Raw genomic sequence first — 13,897 nt, 5'->3', positions numbered from 1 at the left:
CCAAGTTAATGTATTTACATGGTTTTGTGCTTTTTGCTACGAAGTTGATGTATTTTCCATGGTTTTTGTGCCACAATGTAAATGTCTTTCCAGTATCCATATTACAGGAAGCAGCAATATTGGGTGGTTATTTTGACAGATTGAAAAACTATCAGGGAATCCATGTATAAGAAGGGTGTAGAAGTTTATATTCGTTGTCTTTCCAGTATCCATATTACAGGAAGCAGCAATATTGGGTGGTTATTTTGACAGATTGAAAGACTATCAGAGAATCCATGTATAAGAAGGGTGTAGAAGTTTATATTCGATGGCACTCGATAAGTAGAGATGCAACTTGCTACGTTGGATCATCAGGCCAGTTGGAAAGGGGATATGGAGTAATCCCTCGACCTTCAACCGTTTGATATTTAAATGTTAATTCACCCATACCCACCAGGCCACCAATCCCCGTCTGTGATCGGAGCCCACCTAACATTCGAGCTCAGTCCTTCAGCAAAACTAGTCTGTTCGAAATCCTTTACTCAATTTGCTCTAATTTCTGACCTAACCATGTAGCTCGATGGTTCAAAAGAAGCGTTCTGTTATTTATTTTCCCTGGTTCTTAATAGTAGACGGACTTCAGCCTGATGCAACCCAGTCTAACTGCTGTTTGATAGTGAAGACAGTGACTTAAGCCCCGGAGAGGGGGAAAAAGATGGGACATGGGTGAAAGGAGAAATCTTTTATATATTTTGAGCGATTTCTTTTCTCAGAACTTTACATAATATTGATTTCCTAAAAGGATGTTACGTTAATCAAGAGTCAAAAAAAAGGGTGAGAAACCAGAAATAATTGGGTATTGTATGAGAGAAGCTGAGAGGCAAAGCTCTTTTGTAGCAAAAGGATGTTACGTACATGGAGGCAGCCACCAACCAGCTAGCAATAGTACTCTGCCACGCCGCAGTGGCAGTGCTGATCCTGCGGAATGGAATAGACTTCAAAAACAGAGAGGTAGACAAAGGCAAGTGAGAGTCTCTGTTTTTTTTACCTACTGGGTATTGGATTCACAGTTGCTATTTTAATGTTGTCTGAGAATTCCACCCATGGCCTAGGGAGCTCTATCTCCGTCAGTAGTCACTACACTAAAGAGGGCATTACGAATTTAAGATGAGTGTCAGGGTAGGAAAATTCTGGGGCATGGCCTGAGTTCAGATTTCTTTGTTGAGCTTTCTGATGGACATCCGTCGTCTAATTTCTCGGGAAGCAAATCTCTCTACAGACTTCAGGCAGCAGGATCAGATGATAAAGAGGAGATTGAGTGTGGATAACGCTATTTTGTTTGCATTGCCGTTTTTAGCTCTTTTCCCAGCAGGGAGTTGTCTTTTGTTAACAAGTCCAAGAAGTCCAAGATCACTCCAAAATCTATATGACATGACTGTGAATGAAAAATGTCCAAATTTTATATGCTCCAGAATCCATATAACCCAGATTCCGTAACGGTCCGAGGAGGACTTCACTCCGGATTTCTTGTTACACATCTTGCCGTCTTGTTTCCATACTTGATACTTGCAGCAGATACATAATGTCACAATCTCCTTGGTGGACCGTTTCAGCTCACGCCACATGATGAATTTCCTCGGTTGGTCATAGATGGGACCAGTCCACGTTATATCATGGATCGGCCCTTTCCATACTCCAAATTATCATCAATAGTATTTTTTCATGAATAGAGTTGGTCCAGGTTCAATTTTAATACCTTGCTCTACATCATCCTCTAAACCCTATACATTACCATTGAAGGTCTCCACCGCCAAACATCTATACCGCTGTGTTCCGCTGAATCTCTCTATAAGTACATAGTGATCGCTCAGACCATCAAAATACAGAGGAAATTGAATTGGTACCCCATAGACCCCTACAATGAGTTCACAACCCATCAACTACTTGTGATGAGCTTACAATCCATTGGACGACATTATCGCACAATTGAAACAAACTCATACTTAAGAGGACTCACGATGAACTCTGGTTAATGAGAACTCGCGATGGACCTTAGATGCGCACGATTCTGCGATAAACCTCGAATATGCGAGGTTCTACGATAAACTTTGGATGCGCACAATTTTGCGATGAACCCGAGATCATTACAAAATTGCGGGATCACTGTGAAATGGAAATAAGTACCGACTACACGTGCAACCTTAAGTTACGTGCGTGGTATGGCGCCACGTAGGTTTAGTAAAAGTATGCCCGCTAAATGATAAAGTCACTAATGCCACGTCCGTTGAATGGATCACAAAAGGGAGTAGCACATGCGGATTATGAGAATCCTTAGACGAAAGGAAAGTCAGTCCTTAAGAGGTCTTATAAGACATGTGGCAAAACCCTAGCAGTGCTCCTTAATGACCAACAACGAATCCAAAATTCCTTTTCCTAATGGGAATCAAACACTTTTGGCTCCTTTTAGGGACCTCGGGATCTCCCCTTATAAATAAGATACCACCTCATAACGCATCCATTATCATTTGATCATTCAATCATTCTATAATGCCGCCTTATCACTTCCATTTGCCCCAGCCTCCAAGCCTACCTCCTGCACCCAATCTTCCTTCGTTTTTCAAGGAGACCCCCGAACGTAGTCTAACCACCATAATTCGTTAGTTTGTATAAATAGTTTGATGTTATGCTTATCTTGTAATAATTCGTTATTTTGTTTGTTTAAATATTATTTTTTAATATTTTTATCAATAAAATAACAATATTTATTTTTTTAATTATTTTATTATCGTTTTTGTTGAAATTAATATTGTTTTAGTTAATATTCAATTGTCAAAGCCTTTTTTTTAATTTATTTATTATATAAATTATACAAATTAAACATTTATGATCGATTGTGTAAATCACTTCATAAACTATATATGAGATACATAGAATCAAAATGTGTGGTGTAGGCACCCACTAATTTCTCATCTATGCTACATAACACCCCCCCCCCCCCCCCCCCCCCCCCCCCCCCCCCCCCCCCCTCCTCCCCAATAAATGGATTCTGTGCAAATTATTAGGGTACAAATGGATGTCCATATTCCCATGTACCAATTTTCATAATGTTATTCATTCTTGTCCAAAGTAGCGAACCAAATATGGCCCAAAAGATGTAAGTGGGTTCATGAGAGCTAAATATCTTTGTGATAAGCAGTTGAAATCTGATTCTTCGGTGGCTATTTTGGGGTTGAATGGAAACTCTTATATGATTCCTTGTTCTTGTAGATGATATTGATTTTGTTTACTCTTTTCTGGATACTGTTATTTTTTGTCATATTGGTAGGAGCTTAAATATTTTAGTACACTCCCTACCTTCTTGAAGCAAGTCATTTGATCAGGAGGTTATTTGGGTTTCTCCTTTTTTTGGACTAATCTGGTTGTAATCCTTTGCCGTTTGTTAATATTAAATGTTTTTTTTTCTAAAAATCTAAGTGCGGTCATATGTTAGGAAGCTTTAAAACAGCCCTACTAGCCAGATTTTTCACTTTTGGTGTCCTTCAAATATAGGTTTTTCTGCCTACGGGGTGCAAATTGGGCCTATTACTCCTGCCTAGATTGAGCCTGAGGTCAAATCCAATCTGTCCAATCCATACCCAGCATACACTGAAATTTGATGTAATTGAGTTGGATTTCCGCCTAGGCCGAGCTCAGATTGGTCATTTAGCCTATACTAAATTTTGACATAAATGTGCATATGCATATATATGTATGCATGGTGAAGCCTGGCTGAGATTAGGTTTGGGCTTCAGCTATCCTAAGGGCTAGGGCCAAGAGAGCCCAATAAATAAAATTCCCAATTAGTTCCAAGGTTGTTGACATTGATGATAAAATCATAGAGAACTATGTTCCTAGGGTTGTTAAAACTTAAAAGTCTTATGGTTCTTTCTTGTGCTTGGTGATCGGAATCACCACTACCTACATTAATAACATTAATATTAAATTAAAATTAATATATGATGAGGTGTATTATTAAAAAATGTATTAGTAATTAATTAACTTATAAATTGGGGAATTAAAATTACAAGTACTTAACCTAAATAAATTAAGGTGGCGTTTGGTAAACCTAAAAATTAAGATCTAAATAGTTAAAAAGATATTAAAAGTGTCTGAAATCTAAAAAGAAGCATAGATGCTTTTTTACTTTTTAAGAGGCTCTGAATTCATAAGTTTATTATTATTTGAAATTACCGATTTTATTATTTTACCCCTAGAACATATTATTTGCAAGTGTTGAGATCAATTTACATTATCTCATAAAAAATAATTAATAAATGAAATGATTAAAAATAAAAAAAAAATTAATAATTTAAAAATATTAAAATAACTGATAATTAATAATTTATACAAATAAAAATAAAATAATTTTTAAAAATTAATGTAATAATTAAAAATTATCATTTAATAAAAATAATTAATATTAGTAATGTTTAATAAAAATTAATTATTAAATATTAATAATTAATAAAAAATAATTAATAATAAAAATAATTAACTGCCGCTAAGTTACAGCGGCGGTGGCGGTGGCGAGAAGATAGGAGAGAGAGAGAGAGAAAGAAGAGAGACTGAGAGCGGCAATGGCGGTGGCGAGGAGAGAGAGCGAGCGAGAGAGAGCAAGCGAGAGAGAGCGGTGGAACCGCAACCGCTGCAAGCTGCAACGGCGGTGGCGGTGGCGAGAAGATAGGAGGGAGAGAGAGAGAGAGAGCGAGCGAGTGAGAAGAGAGAGAGAGAGCAAAAGAGAGCGAGAGCGAGAAGAGACAGTTATGGTTATTCATGCCTAACATCTTGATATAATTAATTTTAATTTTTGTCAATAAAAGCCATAATCTTAAATCAGGGGCTCTTCTAAAAACAAGTTAATATTCACCTGAACATGAAAGCTAAGGAATTTACACTGATAATTATAAAAACGTTCTTTACATCAAGGGTTATCATTACATGTGGTGCCTTAGCTGGAATTTACACTGCTAGATGGCAATAGAGAAGGAAAAAAATAATGCAATTTAAAAATTTAAGGCCATTGCAACTGTACAACTCTGGCCTTTTTTTTTCGTTTTATTGATTTCTGAATGAACAATGCATCTTTGCATTTACCCTTGATACAATTGATATAGAGAAAAAAAAAAAAAAAGGAAGGAAAGAAGCAACCAAGAGGAGAGATCCTGCGCCAGTATGCTGGAAACCAGGAGAACAAAAGCTCATGCAAGACCCAGCTTAAACAAAATTCTCCATTTCCCTCGTTTCATTGATAGAACTCCAAAACCCAGCCTCATTGATGCCTCCTTTTCTCTCAACGGATGCTCAAGCTCCTGTAATAATTTCAAGGTCAAGGTCTGATTCTGAATATTTAATAACATTTATCATGTGGGTCTCTGTATTACTGGCAAAAGGGAAATCCTAGTTTAGCTTTCCTGCTGTTGGGATATACATGAAAACTTTGGCATGGTTGCCACAGTGTACATATAAAATCATGTCTGAATTTTCTGGTGCAATTTACCTATTAGCATGGATTCATTCAATATAAGTAACAACTAACAAACTAGAATAACGTTTCTTTAATCAAAATGAATTTTAATTTTTAAGAGATTTGATGACATAAAATGCAATATGGAAGGAAAAAAGAAAAATAGATCTATACTCTATACTGACAGGTTGTGTTGTGTACCTGCTAGTGTTGGCTCGATGCCCAGTTTCAGATATCCGCCCACCAGTCCCACACTGAATCTGCTGCTTCCCCACAAGCTGTTGTAATTTCTCTTTGCTAGTATGTGACACCTAGAAGTTGGATTTTTTGAGATTGAAGAAATTAGCTGACAAGAAATAAAGAAAGCAGGTAGACAAGAAAGAATACTTTCTTATAAGGAAATCTTGTTTTAAGAAACCTAGAAGACTAGAAAATGATATCCATTGGAAACTGATAGAAACTTTCATACTAGCTTACCCCATGTTCTGTTTGGGAAGGGCCCACTATATTCTCTTTCAAGCCCTTAAGTCAAATAAGAGAAAAATGTCAATATGGCAAAAAATATGAAAATTCAGGGTGACTATGCACTTAATGGAATCCGGAAGTTGCTATACTTTCCAAAAGTTATTAACAAGCACAAAGAAAACCTTGGTAGGTATAGAAGTATTCTGAGGGAATTTCTGCTGTGGTACAGTATTCTGCTGCAGCTCAGATGCCAAGGACAGCTACAATTCATGAGAAAAAAGAAATCAAGATAAATAAATTACAAAGTCAATTTATAATACTTGAGAAATATATGGGAGCTTGCCAGAGAGAGAAAGAGAGATCCAGGAGTGGGAAAATAAAAAGATGATCACAGCAGATCTGGTTTTGTAAGTTTAAATTTTACCTTGCTGAATAGTTCAATCGGGGGATGATGCTGAAGCCTGTTGGCAGTCGAAAATTTGAATTCCTGTAGAGAAGTAAAACATATTATGAACAAAAACGTCTCGCAATATTCCAATTAATATTAAGTACCATAGTAGGCATCAGATATGCGCATCCATTTGATTACCATGGGTACCGTAGGCTCCTTTTTAGTATTCCGAAAGACACCAATATCTCCTTTACTTGAAAATATCTGTATTCAAATAAAACAACATCCACATTGATAACCACAAGTTTTATAAATCTAAAAACAAGATTCAGGCAGTATGTATTATCCAACCTTCTTATTAAAAGGGCGAGCTTTAAATTTGGGCTTCAATTCATTTTCCTTATCTGTGAAACCCATAGGTCTGGGCACACCAAAAGAACAGGTGTATTATTACTGACTGAAGTAAATAATCCAATACACAAACAAATAGAAGTTATATCCAAAACAACAATGCCCGCCCCCAAGAAGAAAGCGAAACACAATTTATCTCAGCAACTAAAAACAATAATGTCCTATCACTAAGGGCAGGTGCTGGACAAAATACAACTGTGTCACTATTTTAACTATGGGGTGGAGAAAGACAAAGGATGGGATTTCCTTACCTATTAGAGTTAACGGTGTCATTATGCATGATGGAACAAGTGCTAGGTTTGTAGACCACCTATAATGACAAAAGCAGTAGCTTCCAAAATCAGAACAGACAATTATAGCCTTATAGGGGTTGGAAAATAAGGCATTAAATTGCTGCAAATTGACCATTACTTTATTTATTTATTAAGAATCCTAACTTAGTGAAGAACTATCAGTGTTCAACAATGACATAAAAATATTCTTTACATTATTGATAGGATAAAGCTAAAGAGTTAGTAGCCCACCTTAACCGATTTGTTTTTAGGAAGTGAGGATGCAGCAGCCCTTTCGGATGTCTTTAAATGAAACTCCTAAGAAGGAATGTGAAAATAATTTAATAGATTAGTTATTCTGGGATTAGCTGTATCCCTGATACAACAATATAATATTGAAAATATAAAATAGAGAAGCAATGAAAACAAATGTTAATTATGTATCTTAATTACTTGAAACTCTGGCAATCGTGGTGTGCTCTTTTGAGGGCGTAGCAACGATGGAGCCTCGAGAATCTGCAAGACAATATATTTGCATGTATTGAAGAAAGAGGAAAATAGTGAAAGCCCACAATCTTTCAAGGACATGCTTTAAATGTATGTAAGCACCAACCTTTTTGTTCAAGGGACGTGCTTTAAATGTATGTCCCATTGGCTTTACACTTTCCCCTGATACTATATTGCTTTTGGGCCTGAAATGCATGTTTCAATCAAGCATTTGTTAGAAAAAAATCATGCTTGTAGGCCAAAGCAATAAAAAAAAAAACCCAATGCTAAGCTGACAAGAAACAAGCATACCTTATCCTTTGTGCCCTGTGAGCTGTTTTGAGCTCTGGCTCTCGTGGAATAGTGACCTTTAGTTTACCATGCATCAAATTACCATCAACAGGTCAATCATGCATGAAAATCCATAAACTGATAAAAATAGAAACTACTAATTCAAACAGCAACAATATACAGAAAAAGAAATGCTGAAGGACAAGCTGTAGAAAAAATAGCAATAGATGAACATTTATAAAATATCCCGTTTCTAGAGACAGATGGCTCACCTTTTTAGATACCTTGTGCATCAGATTAACTTGTTGTTTTATTTCGCTTACCTGCTTTGCAGAACAAATACCTACTTAGAGTCTTTTCTGCAAAAGAACTATGAAACTATTCAATTCTAACACATGCCCCCACTGTAAACTACCAACCCATCTCACTTAGATAACAAATGGAACACATACTAGAAAATAACATAACGTAGATAGTAAGCAAGTTTCACTCAAAAAACATGAAAACAAGACAAACCTTAAAAGCATAAACAGATCAAAGAAGCAGTTAAATGTTACAGAAATTAATACAAAAAACTGTTTGTCAGATGATAGAATATTCAACTTTCAAATACTGTAAATTAGAGAATAAGCAATGCTACAAACTATGATGTCTAAAAGACGTAAGCATCTGAAACTTAACACCAATATATCAAAACATAAATCTAAAGCTTCAATCCTTGCAACATATAATCGTATGCTGACTTAACTTACATTGTGCTGGAACCTGGAAACCATGTCCCATAAAATCATGTTATTTTTCCTTGGGATGTAGAAAAACAAGTTCCTTTGCTACAATGTAGTTGCCGTTTACTCTTTTAATGTTAGTAAAGATAAAAAATGAAATTTTGAAACCACAAAATGACTTCATCATTGCTTCTATGGCAACCCAGTTATGAATCTACTTTTTATGCTTATCATTTCCGGTTTAGTATCCTTTTCCTTTATATGGAAGAGTTCAGGAATATGGGGCTTTGAGCTACTGTACATTGATGTCTATGCTTGTGTCAGTATAGTAACCGGTAAGTGATCGTCTAAACAATGAGCCAATCCATATATAAGAATTCAAGGCCTAAGAAAAGAGGGAAAAACAATAGCCATAACAAAATAGAAGTGAATCTGTGGAATCTAGCACACCTTACGTAAGCAACCAGCCTCAAGCTTTTGTCTTTTTGCGGCTTGACTTTCAATCCCAGTCTCTGAGATTTTCTCATTGTGTTTAACCCTTGATTTCCAAGACCTAACAATTGAAAGGAAAAAGAAAGAAAAATGGGTGAAGCAATTAAGAAGGTGGAAAAAATTCTGAGGCAGGAAATTTTGGATCTGAAAACAAACATTCCAGCACTTCAAAAAAAAAAAGCCAAAATAATGAGTAGACCCAAAAAATAAAGACCTTTCCTTCGTATTATGCAAGACTCTAACCAATTATTGCAGAGAAAGAAATAGAATGACAAAAGGCAGGTGGTCTAGATGTTTAAATGTTAATATATGTGCTATTGCTAATAATGATGCATTCAATGAAAATTAAAAACAAATTGAAACCTTTGTAAAAATCGGTTACCACCGACTTCTCGTGGTTGATTTTGCTTGGCCAGATGACTTGCTGTAGGTTTCATCAAAGTTGAGGACCTAGGGACGGCAGCCTTGCTAGCAGGCTTTGTTTTAGCTTTTGTACTTTCTTGGGCCATGTGATCATAAAGTGTCACTCCTACAAAGTAAAAAAAGAACATGGACCAAGAGCAACATGAATTTACGTCTCTACATGAAGAGAAAAAAGAGCATGAAAAGTTAGTTAAACTGATGATAATGCTCTGAATGCAGCTCAAGTGACTTTCTACGAAAGGTAAAAATTGTACAAGGAAACTAGAAACTAACAACTTTAGAATGGATGATAGAGCTGAAAAACCTAGACTCTGATATTATGTGAGATTCCTACTCAAGAGCAATCCCATCAAATCAAGGATGTCAGTGAGATAGGGAAAGAGAAGCAACCTGTGGTTAACCCTTCTTCATCTTGAGCATTGTGTAATTTCTCATTAGGTAAGCTGAATAAGGATTCTCTATCAATGCCTTCATAAACATACAGATATAAGATCATCAGAAAGCAATTTTGGGTTTTGGGATTGTATAAAGACAGATTCTCTTTAAAAATAACCCCTGTTGTGTCAACCCTTCAGAAGTATCGGTAGTACAAAGCATGCAGAAAAAACAGATGCACATGAGCTGTCTGCGGATTTGAATTCAACCAACCTAGTCAGGGTAAGCCCTTCCAACTATGGGACTATCTTAGTTAGAGGAGAAAGGGAAACACATCAGTACCAATAAAATCTCAGAACTCTTAGAGTGGCTATGAACCTAAAATGCACTTTCTATTCCTCCCACTTTACAGACTTCATCATGGTAAAAACAACTGAACAATCAACCTATAAAAATAAGCATTCTTGAAAACAGCATAAATTACTGCTTTCCAGATATCAATGTAAATCAGCAACAAGACCAACCTAAACACATAATCTTCTAAGAGCCTGCAGCATCATTATGTATCAAAAATAGGTAGATTGTGGTACAAAGCTTTCAATACATTGCCTGTGACAATTTGTAATCATGTAGTAGTAAGAAGCTTAGCTTTCAAATTGTTCCCAGTTGGGAACAGCTGTTCTTAAGCTTAAGCATCTTATAAGATAGGTTAAAGGTTTGTGTTTGTTGAGTTTTACTCCTGTTCAGGATTTTCACCAAGCATGGTTTTCATGGCTGTCTGCACCTTCATATGCATGAAAACCCAATAGCCATGTTACCTTGAAACAGTGTATCCAAACAAGGAAATGAAAAGTAACGTTTGAAATTCTTCTCTGTTTTTCAAAAAAAAAAAGAAATACAAAGCTTAGGACCACATCCAGTCTACACCTTCCAAAGCTTAAGCAATGAGTTATACAAGTTTATACACCACCAAAAATGCCAAAGAAAGAGACTGGTTAATGCCTTCTTGCATATGATCAACATAAAGGAAGCTTTCAGTTGAATATATGCCCTTTGCTCATATAGATAATATGGTGTTAAATTTCACAATATTTTAAATTATTAATATATTGGAACTTGTCCAAATATGTGTCTCATATCTGATTTTTCACTTTTTTGAGCCAAATCCTGGGCAAACATTGAATTCCAACTACTATGTCATTTCCATTCTATATTGGTGAGAATACCAAAGAAGACAATAGGAAAATGGAGTAATCAGTGACTGAACATGACCTGGACATATCAATGCTGTCATCACAATATCAGCATCATTTTCCACCAACAATTTTGCAGAATATAGGTTCAGGATCTTCAATTTTAAGATTTTGGTATTATGTATAATTTCTTTTTCCAAGGTATATTATATATGATATTATGCAGCTTTTTTTGGGTTTACAAACTTCCAAAATCATTAATCTGATAGTTTTTTACTGAAAAGGATTAACATATTTGTAAATTGGTCAAGATCAGACTAATACAAGAATTCTGGGCAATTAAGTTTACTAGAATTAGTTAACTACTAGGAGAAAATATAGGTAAAGTTATGCAAAAATCAAGTTTTCTATTAGACCTTTAGCCAAATTCCTTAAACCTATATTCTTTCCAAGTCTCCAGAGAAGCTTTTGTTTGTTGGAGAAGAAATTCTGTCCCTTATAAGATGATCCCTCTATAGGTAGGTATACCATGATGATGGACGTAATCCATGTACTCTCCCTAGAAGCCAATGTAAACTATTTTCTTCTTTCTCCACCCCCCCCCCTTTTCCCCTTTTCACATTTTTTTTCTGGGGGAGGGGCTAAGGAAGACCAGTTATGATCTCCCCCCTCAAACTTTTATCACTTTGGAAACTTCCATTCATTATTTCAAAAAAGAAGAGGATGGCAAGAGTATGGAGTTATTCATAATTGTTATATAAATTTTCAATGATCACGATAGAGCACATATAATAGCTTGCAAACACAATATTACAATAGAGAATAATATGGCTCTTCAAGATACTGAAATAAAACAATTTCTACAAGTGTTCACTAAAAGGTGTATGGATTGAAGTCATAATAGTCAAAGATGTTAATGATACTAATAATAACAATACCTCTATCATCTTCATTACTTGCAGAAAATTCTGAGTCTGTGCCAATATCTGAGCCACTACAGACAGAATATGTATTTCCCACGATTTTATATTTTGGAGAGTCCATATTCTCTAAAAGTATGTCTTCTGTCAAAGTGAGCTTTGCTATGAAAGCTGAAATCAGAAAATAAAAAAGGATGAAAAACAAAAGATACAATGTGAACACACTACCAGTATAGAAAGATTGTTTATCATAATAACACAAAGCAAAAAAAAAAAAAAAAGAAAATTAACAATCCACAACAGTTTTAACCGGATTAGATGAACCCCAGAATAGAAGGTGAAAATCTGAGCCTCAAAAAGAGAAAACAGTAAGAGTTGACAAGATAAATGTTGAAGCCTTGAACGTAACTTAGAAAATATTTCTCAAGAATGAAAAAAATAGTATGAATGCCCAATTCACCAATTGGACTTAGCCTGCTACTCTGTGTTCTTGTGTGTGTGTGTGTGTGTGTGTGAGAGAGAGAGAGAGAGGAAGGGCGTAGGTCATTTTTCTGTGTTCTAAAGTTCAAATCAGTGAACCCAGAAAGTATACAAGAGATGGGTCTAGCATACTATGGTGTGTGGTTGATGAGCCATTGTCCACTGCATACTGGCATATGGAGTTGAAAATCAAGATGCAACTTTAGGATCAGACAAACTAAACTAAAGGGCCCTAAACTAGCATTTAAGAGAGAGTCTTGATTGAGAAATTAAATCAAAAGAAAATGAGATTCCCAAAGAGATCAAAATTTATATTCAAGAAGCTATGCAAGACCAATAAAGAGCAAATACGTAGAAGAAGGCAACGTTCTAGGACTAAAGAAGAACCCACAGTTTTCCTTGGTCAGGCAGAAACTATCTGCATTTTCAAATACGAATGAGAAAAGAAAAACCGTGAAAAGCAACTTATACACCTTAGATATTAGCTAAAAGAAACACAAACTGCTCAAAATATTCGAACAGTGGCGGAAGAAACGCTTAAGAAGAAAAGAAACCACATTTTCACATCAAAACTCAGTTAAATGTAGCTCAATACAGCCAAAACATTCGAACAACGGAAAAGGGGACATTAAAGGGGAAAAATGCAATGCAAGAAGGAAAAGAACCAGTTTTGGACATAAAGATTGGAGAAAACATTACGAGATGGTGCATTGCTTGTAGCGGTTTCAAACCAGCGTTCCGCTTGCTGAGTTTCCTCAAGCGACTCTTTCCTACTAAAATCAAAGTACTGAGAAGCATCGAACTCGTAATCAGGATCGATTTGCAAATCCAGATATTGAACGGTATCCTCCATTTCTTCGTCCATCCCGCCTTCCAATGCGGAACCGGTCCGCATACCCTCTCTCAGGCGAAGAAATCAGAGGACATCGCCATTGATTTCTGGATGTCTTCTCTGTATAATATATATCTCGTGGGTCAGAAGAGGCTGAAGCTCTCTGATAATAAATCCGATTAAACCCTAAATCTGGAAAATACGAGGGAGAATTTCTAGCAGTAAACGGCGCGGATTTCGTTGAACACAAAGCGACATTGAAGGTGAGAAGAAATAGAGACAGAGGGGAAGAAGAGAGAACCCAAGACACAGAGAGAGAGAGAGAGGGAGAGAGAGAGTATACAAGCGCTCGATGTTTTGTCAGAGGACAATCCGAAAATTTTGAATTAATGGGGACCACGGGGATTGGGGTCCGAACGGCTTAAAATAACGTCTCTTGAATCTTATTGACGGATTTACCCTTTCATATTTCAGATAATCCTATGCCGTATATGGTCTCTATTTAAAATTCAAATCCGTGAGGGACGATACCGTCTTTTTCCCGAATACTAGGAAATAAGGAAACCATGTTTCAGGAGAAGAAATATTGCCGGGGATACAAATGAGATTTCGGGCCCCTCTTTCTACGAAATGGCGGTTTCGTCCTTGACAGTTTTATT

The 13,897-nt window shown here is 36.2% G+C and overlaps 1 protein-coding gene across 2 annotated transcripts; it reads right to left on the bottom strand.

Annotated features, from left to right (window-relative positions):
• Window positions 1–4,886: 4,886 nt before the first annotated feature.
• Window positions 4,887–13,636, bottom strand: LOC104610910 (protein TPX2-like). 2 transcript variants are annotated; one of them, XM_010277768.3, is made up of 18 exons: window positions 13,106–13,592; window positions 11,945–12,097; window positions 9,829–9,906; window positions 9,379–9,544; window positions 8,974–9,076; window positions 8,071–8,121; window positions 7,820–7,875; window positions 7,635–7,713; window positions 7,475–7,537; window positions 7,274–7,339; window positions 7,001–7,059; window positions 6,690–6,759; window positions 6,537–6,602; window positions 6,372–6,434; window positions 6,130–6,207; window positions 5,960–6,004; window positions 5,684–5,793; window positions 4,887–5,327 (listed from the first exon to the last, which is right to left on the bottom strand). In XM_010277768.3, exons 1-18 carry the CDS (start codon window positions 13,299–13,301, stop codon window positions 5,309–5,311), a joined length of 1,521 nt encoding a protein of 506 aa, XP_010276070.1. In that variant the 5' UTR covers window positions 13,302–13,592; the 3' UTR covers window positions 4,887–5,308. The 2 variants fall into 2 exon arrangements, with proteins under 2 accessions (XP_010276070.1, XP_010276077.1); XM_010277775.3 differs by lacking the exon at window positions 9,829–9,906 and having other exon boundaries at window positions 13,106–13,636.
• Between the last annotated feature and the right edge of the window lie 261 nt (window positions 13,637–13,897).

The sequence above is a fragment of the Nelumbo nucifera genome, chromosome 4, assembly GCF_055504915.1.
Source record: "Nelumbo nucifera cultivar China Antique chromosome 4, China Antique-T2T, whole genome shotgun sequence".
Lineage (NCBI taxonomy): Eukaryota > Viridiplantae > Streptophyta > Magnoliopsida > Proteales > Nelumbonaceae > Nelumbo > Nelumbo nucifera.
Note: the sequence above shows the minus strand (reverse complement) of the source record. Positions and strands in the feature narration are given on the sequence as shown.

Coding starts and splice junctions, on each gene's coding strand:
- LOC104610910 (XM_010277768.3), bottom strand. CDS start 13,301: ATGCGGACCGGTTCCGCATTGGAAGGCGGGATGGACGAAGAAATGGAG. Junction 7,538..7,634: donor CACGTCCCTTGAACAAAAAG/GTTGGTGCTTAC, acceptor ATTGTCTTGCAG/ATTCTCGAGGCTCCATCGTT. Junction 5,794..5,959: donor CTTCCCAAACAGAACATGGG/GTAAGCTAGTAT, acceptor TCCAACTTCTAG/GTGTCACATACTAGCAAAGA.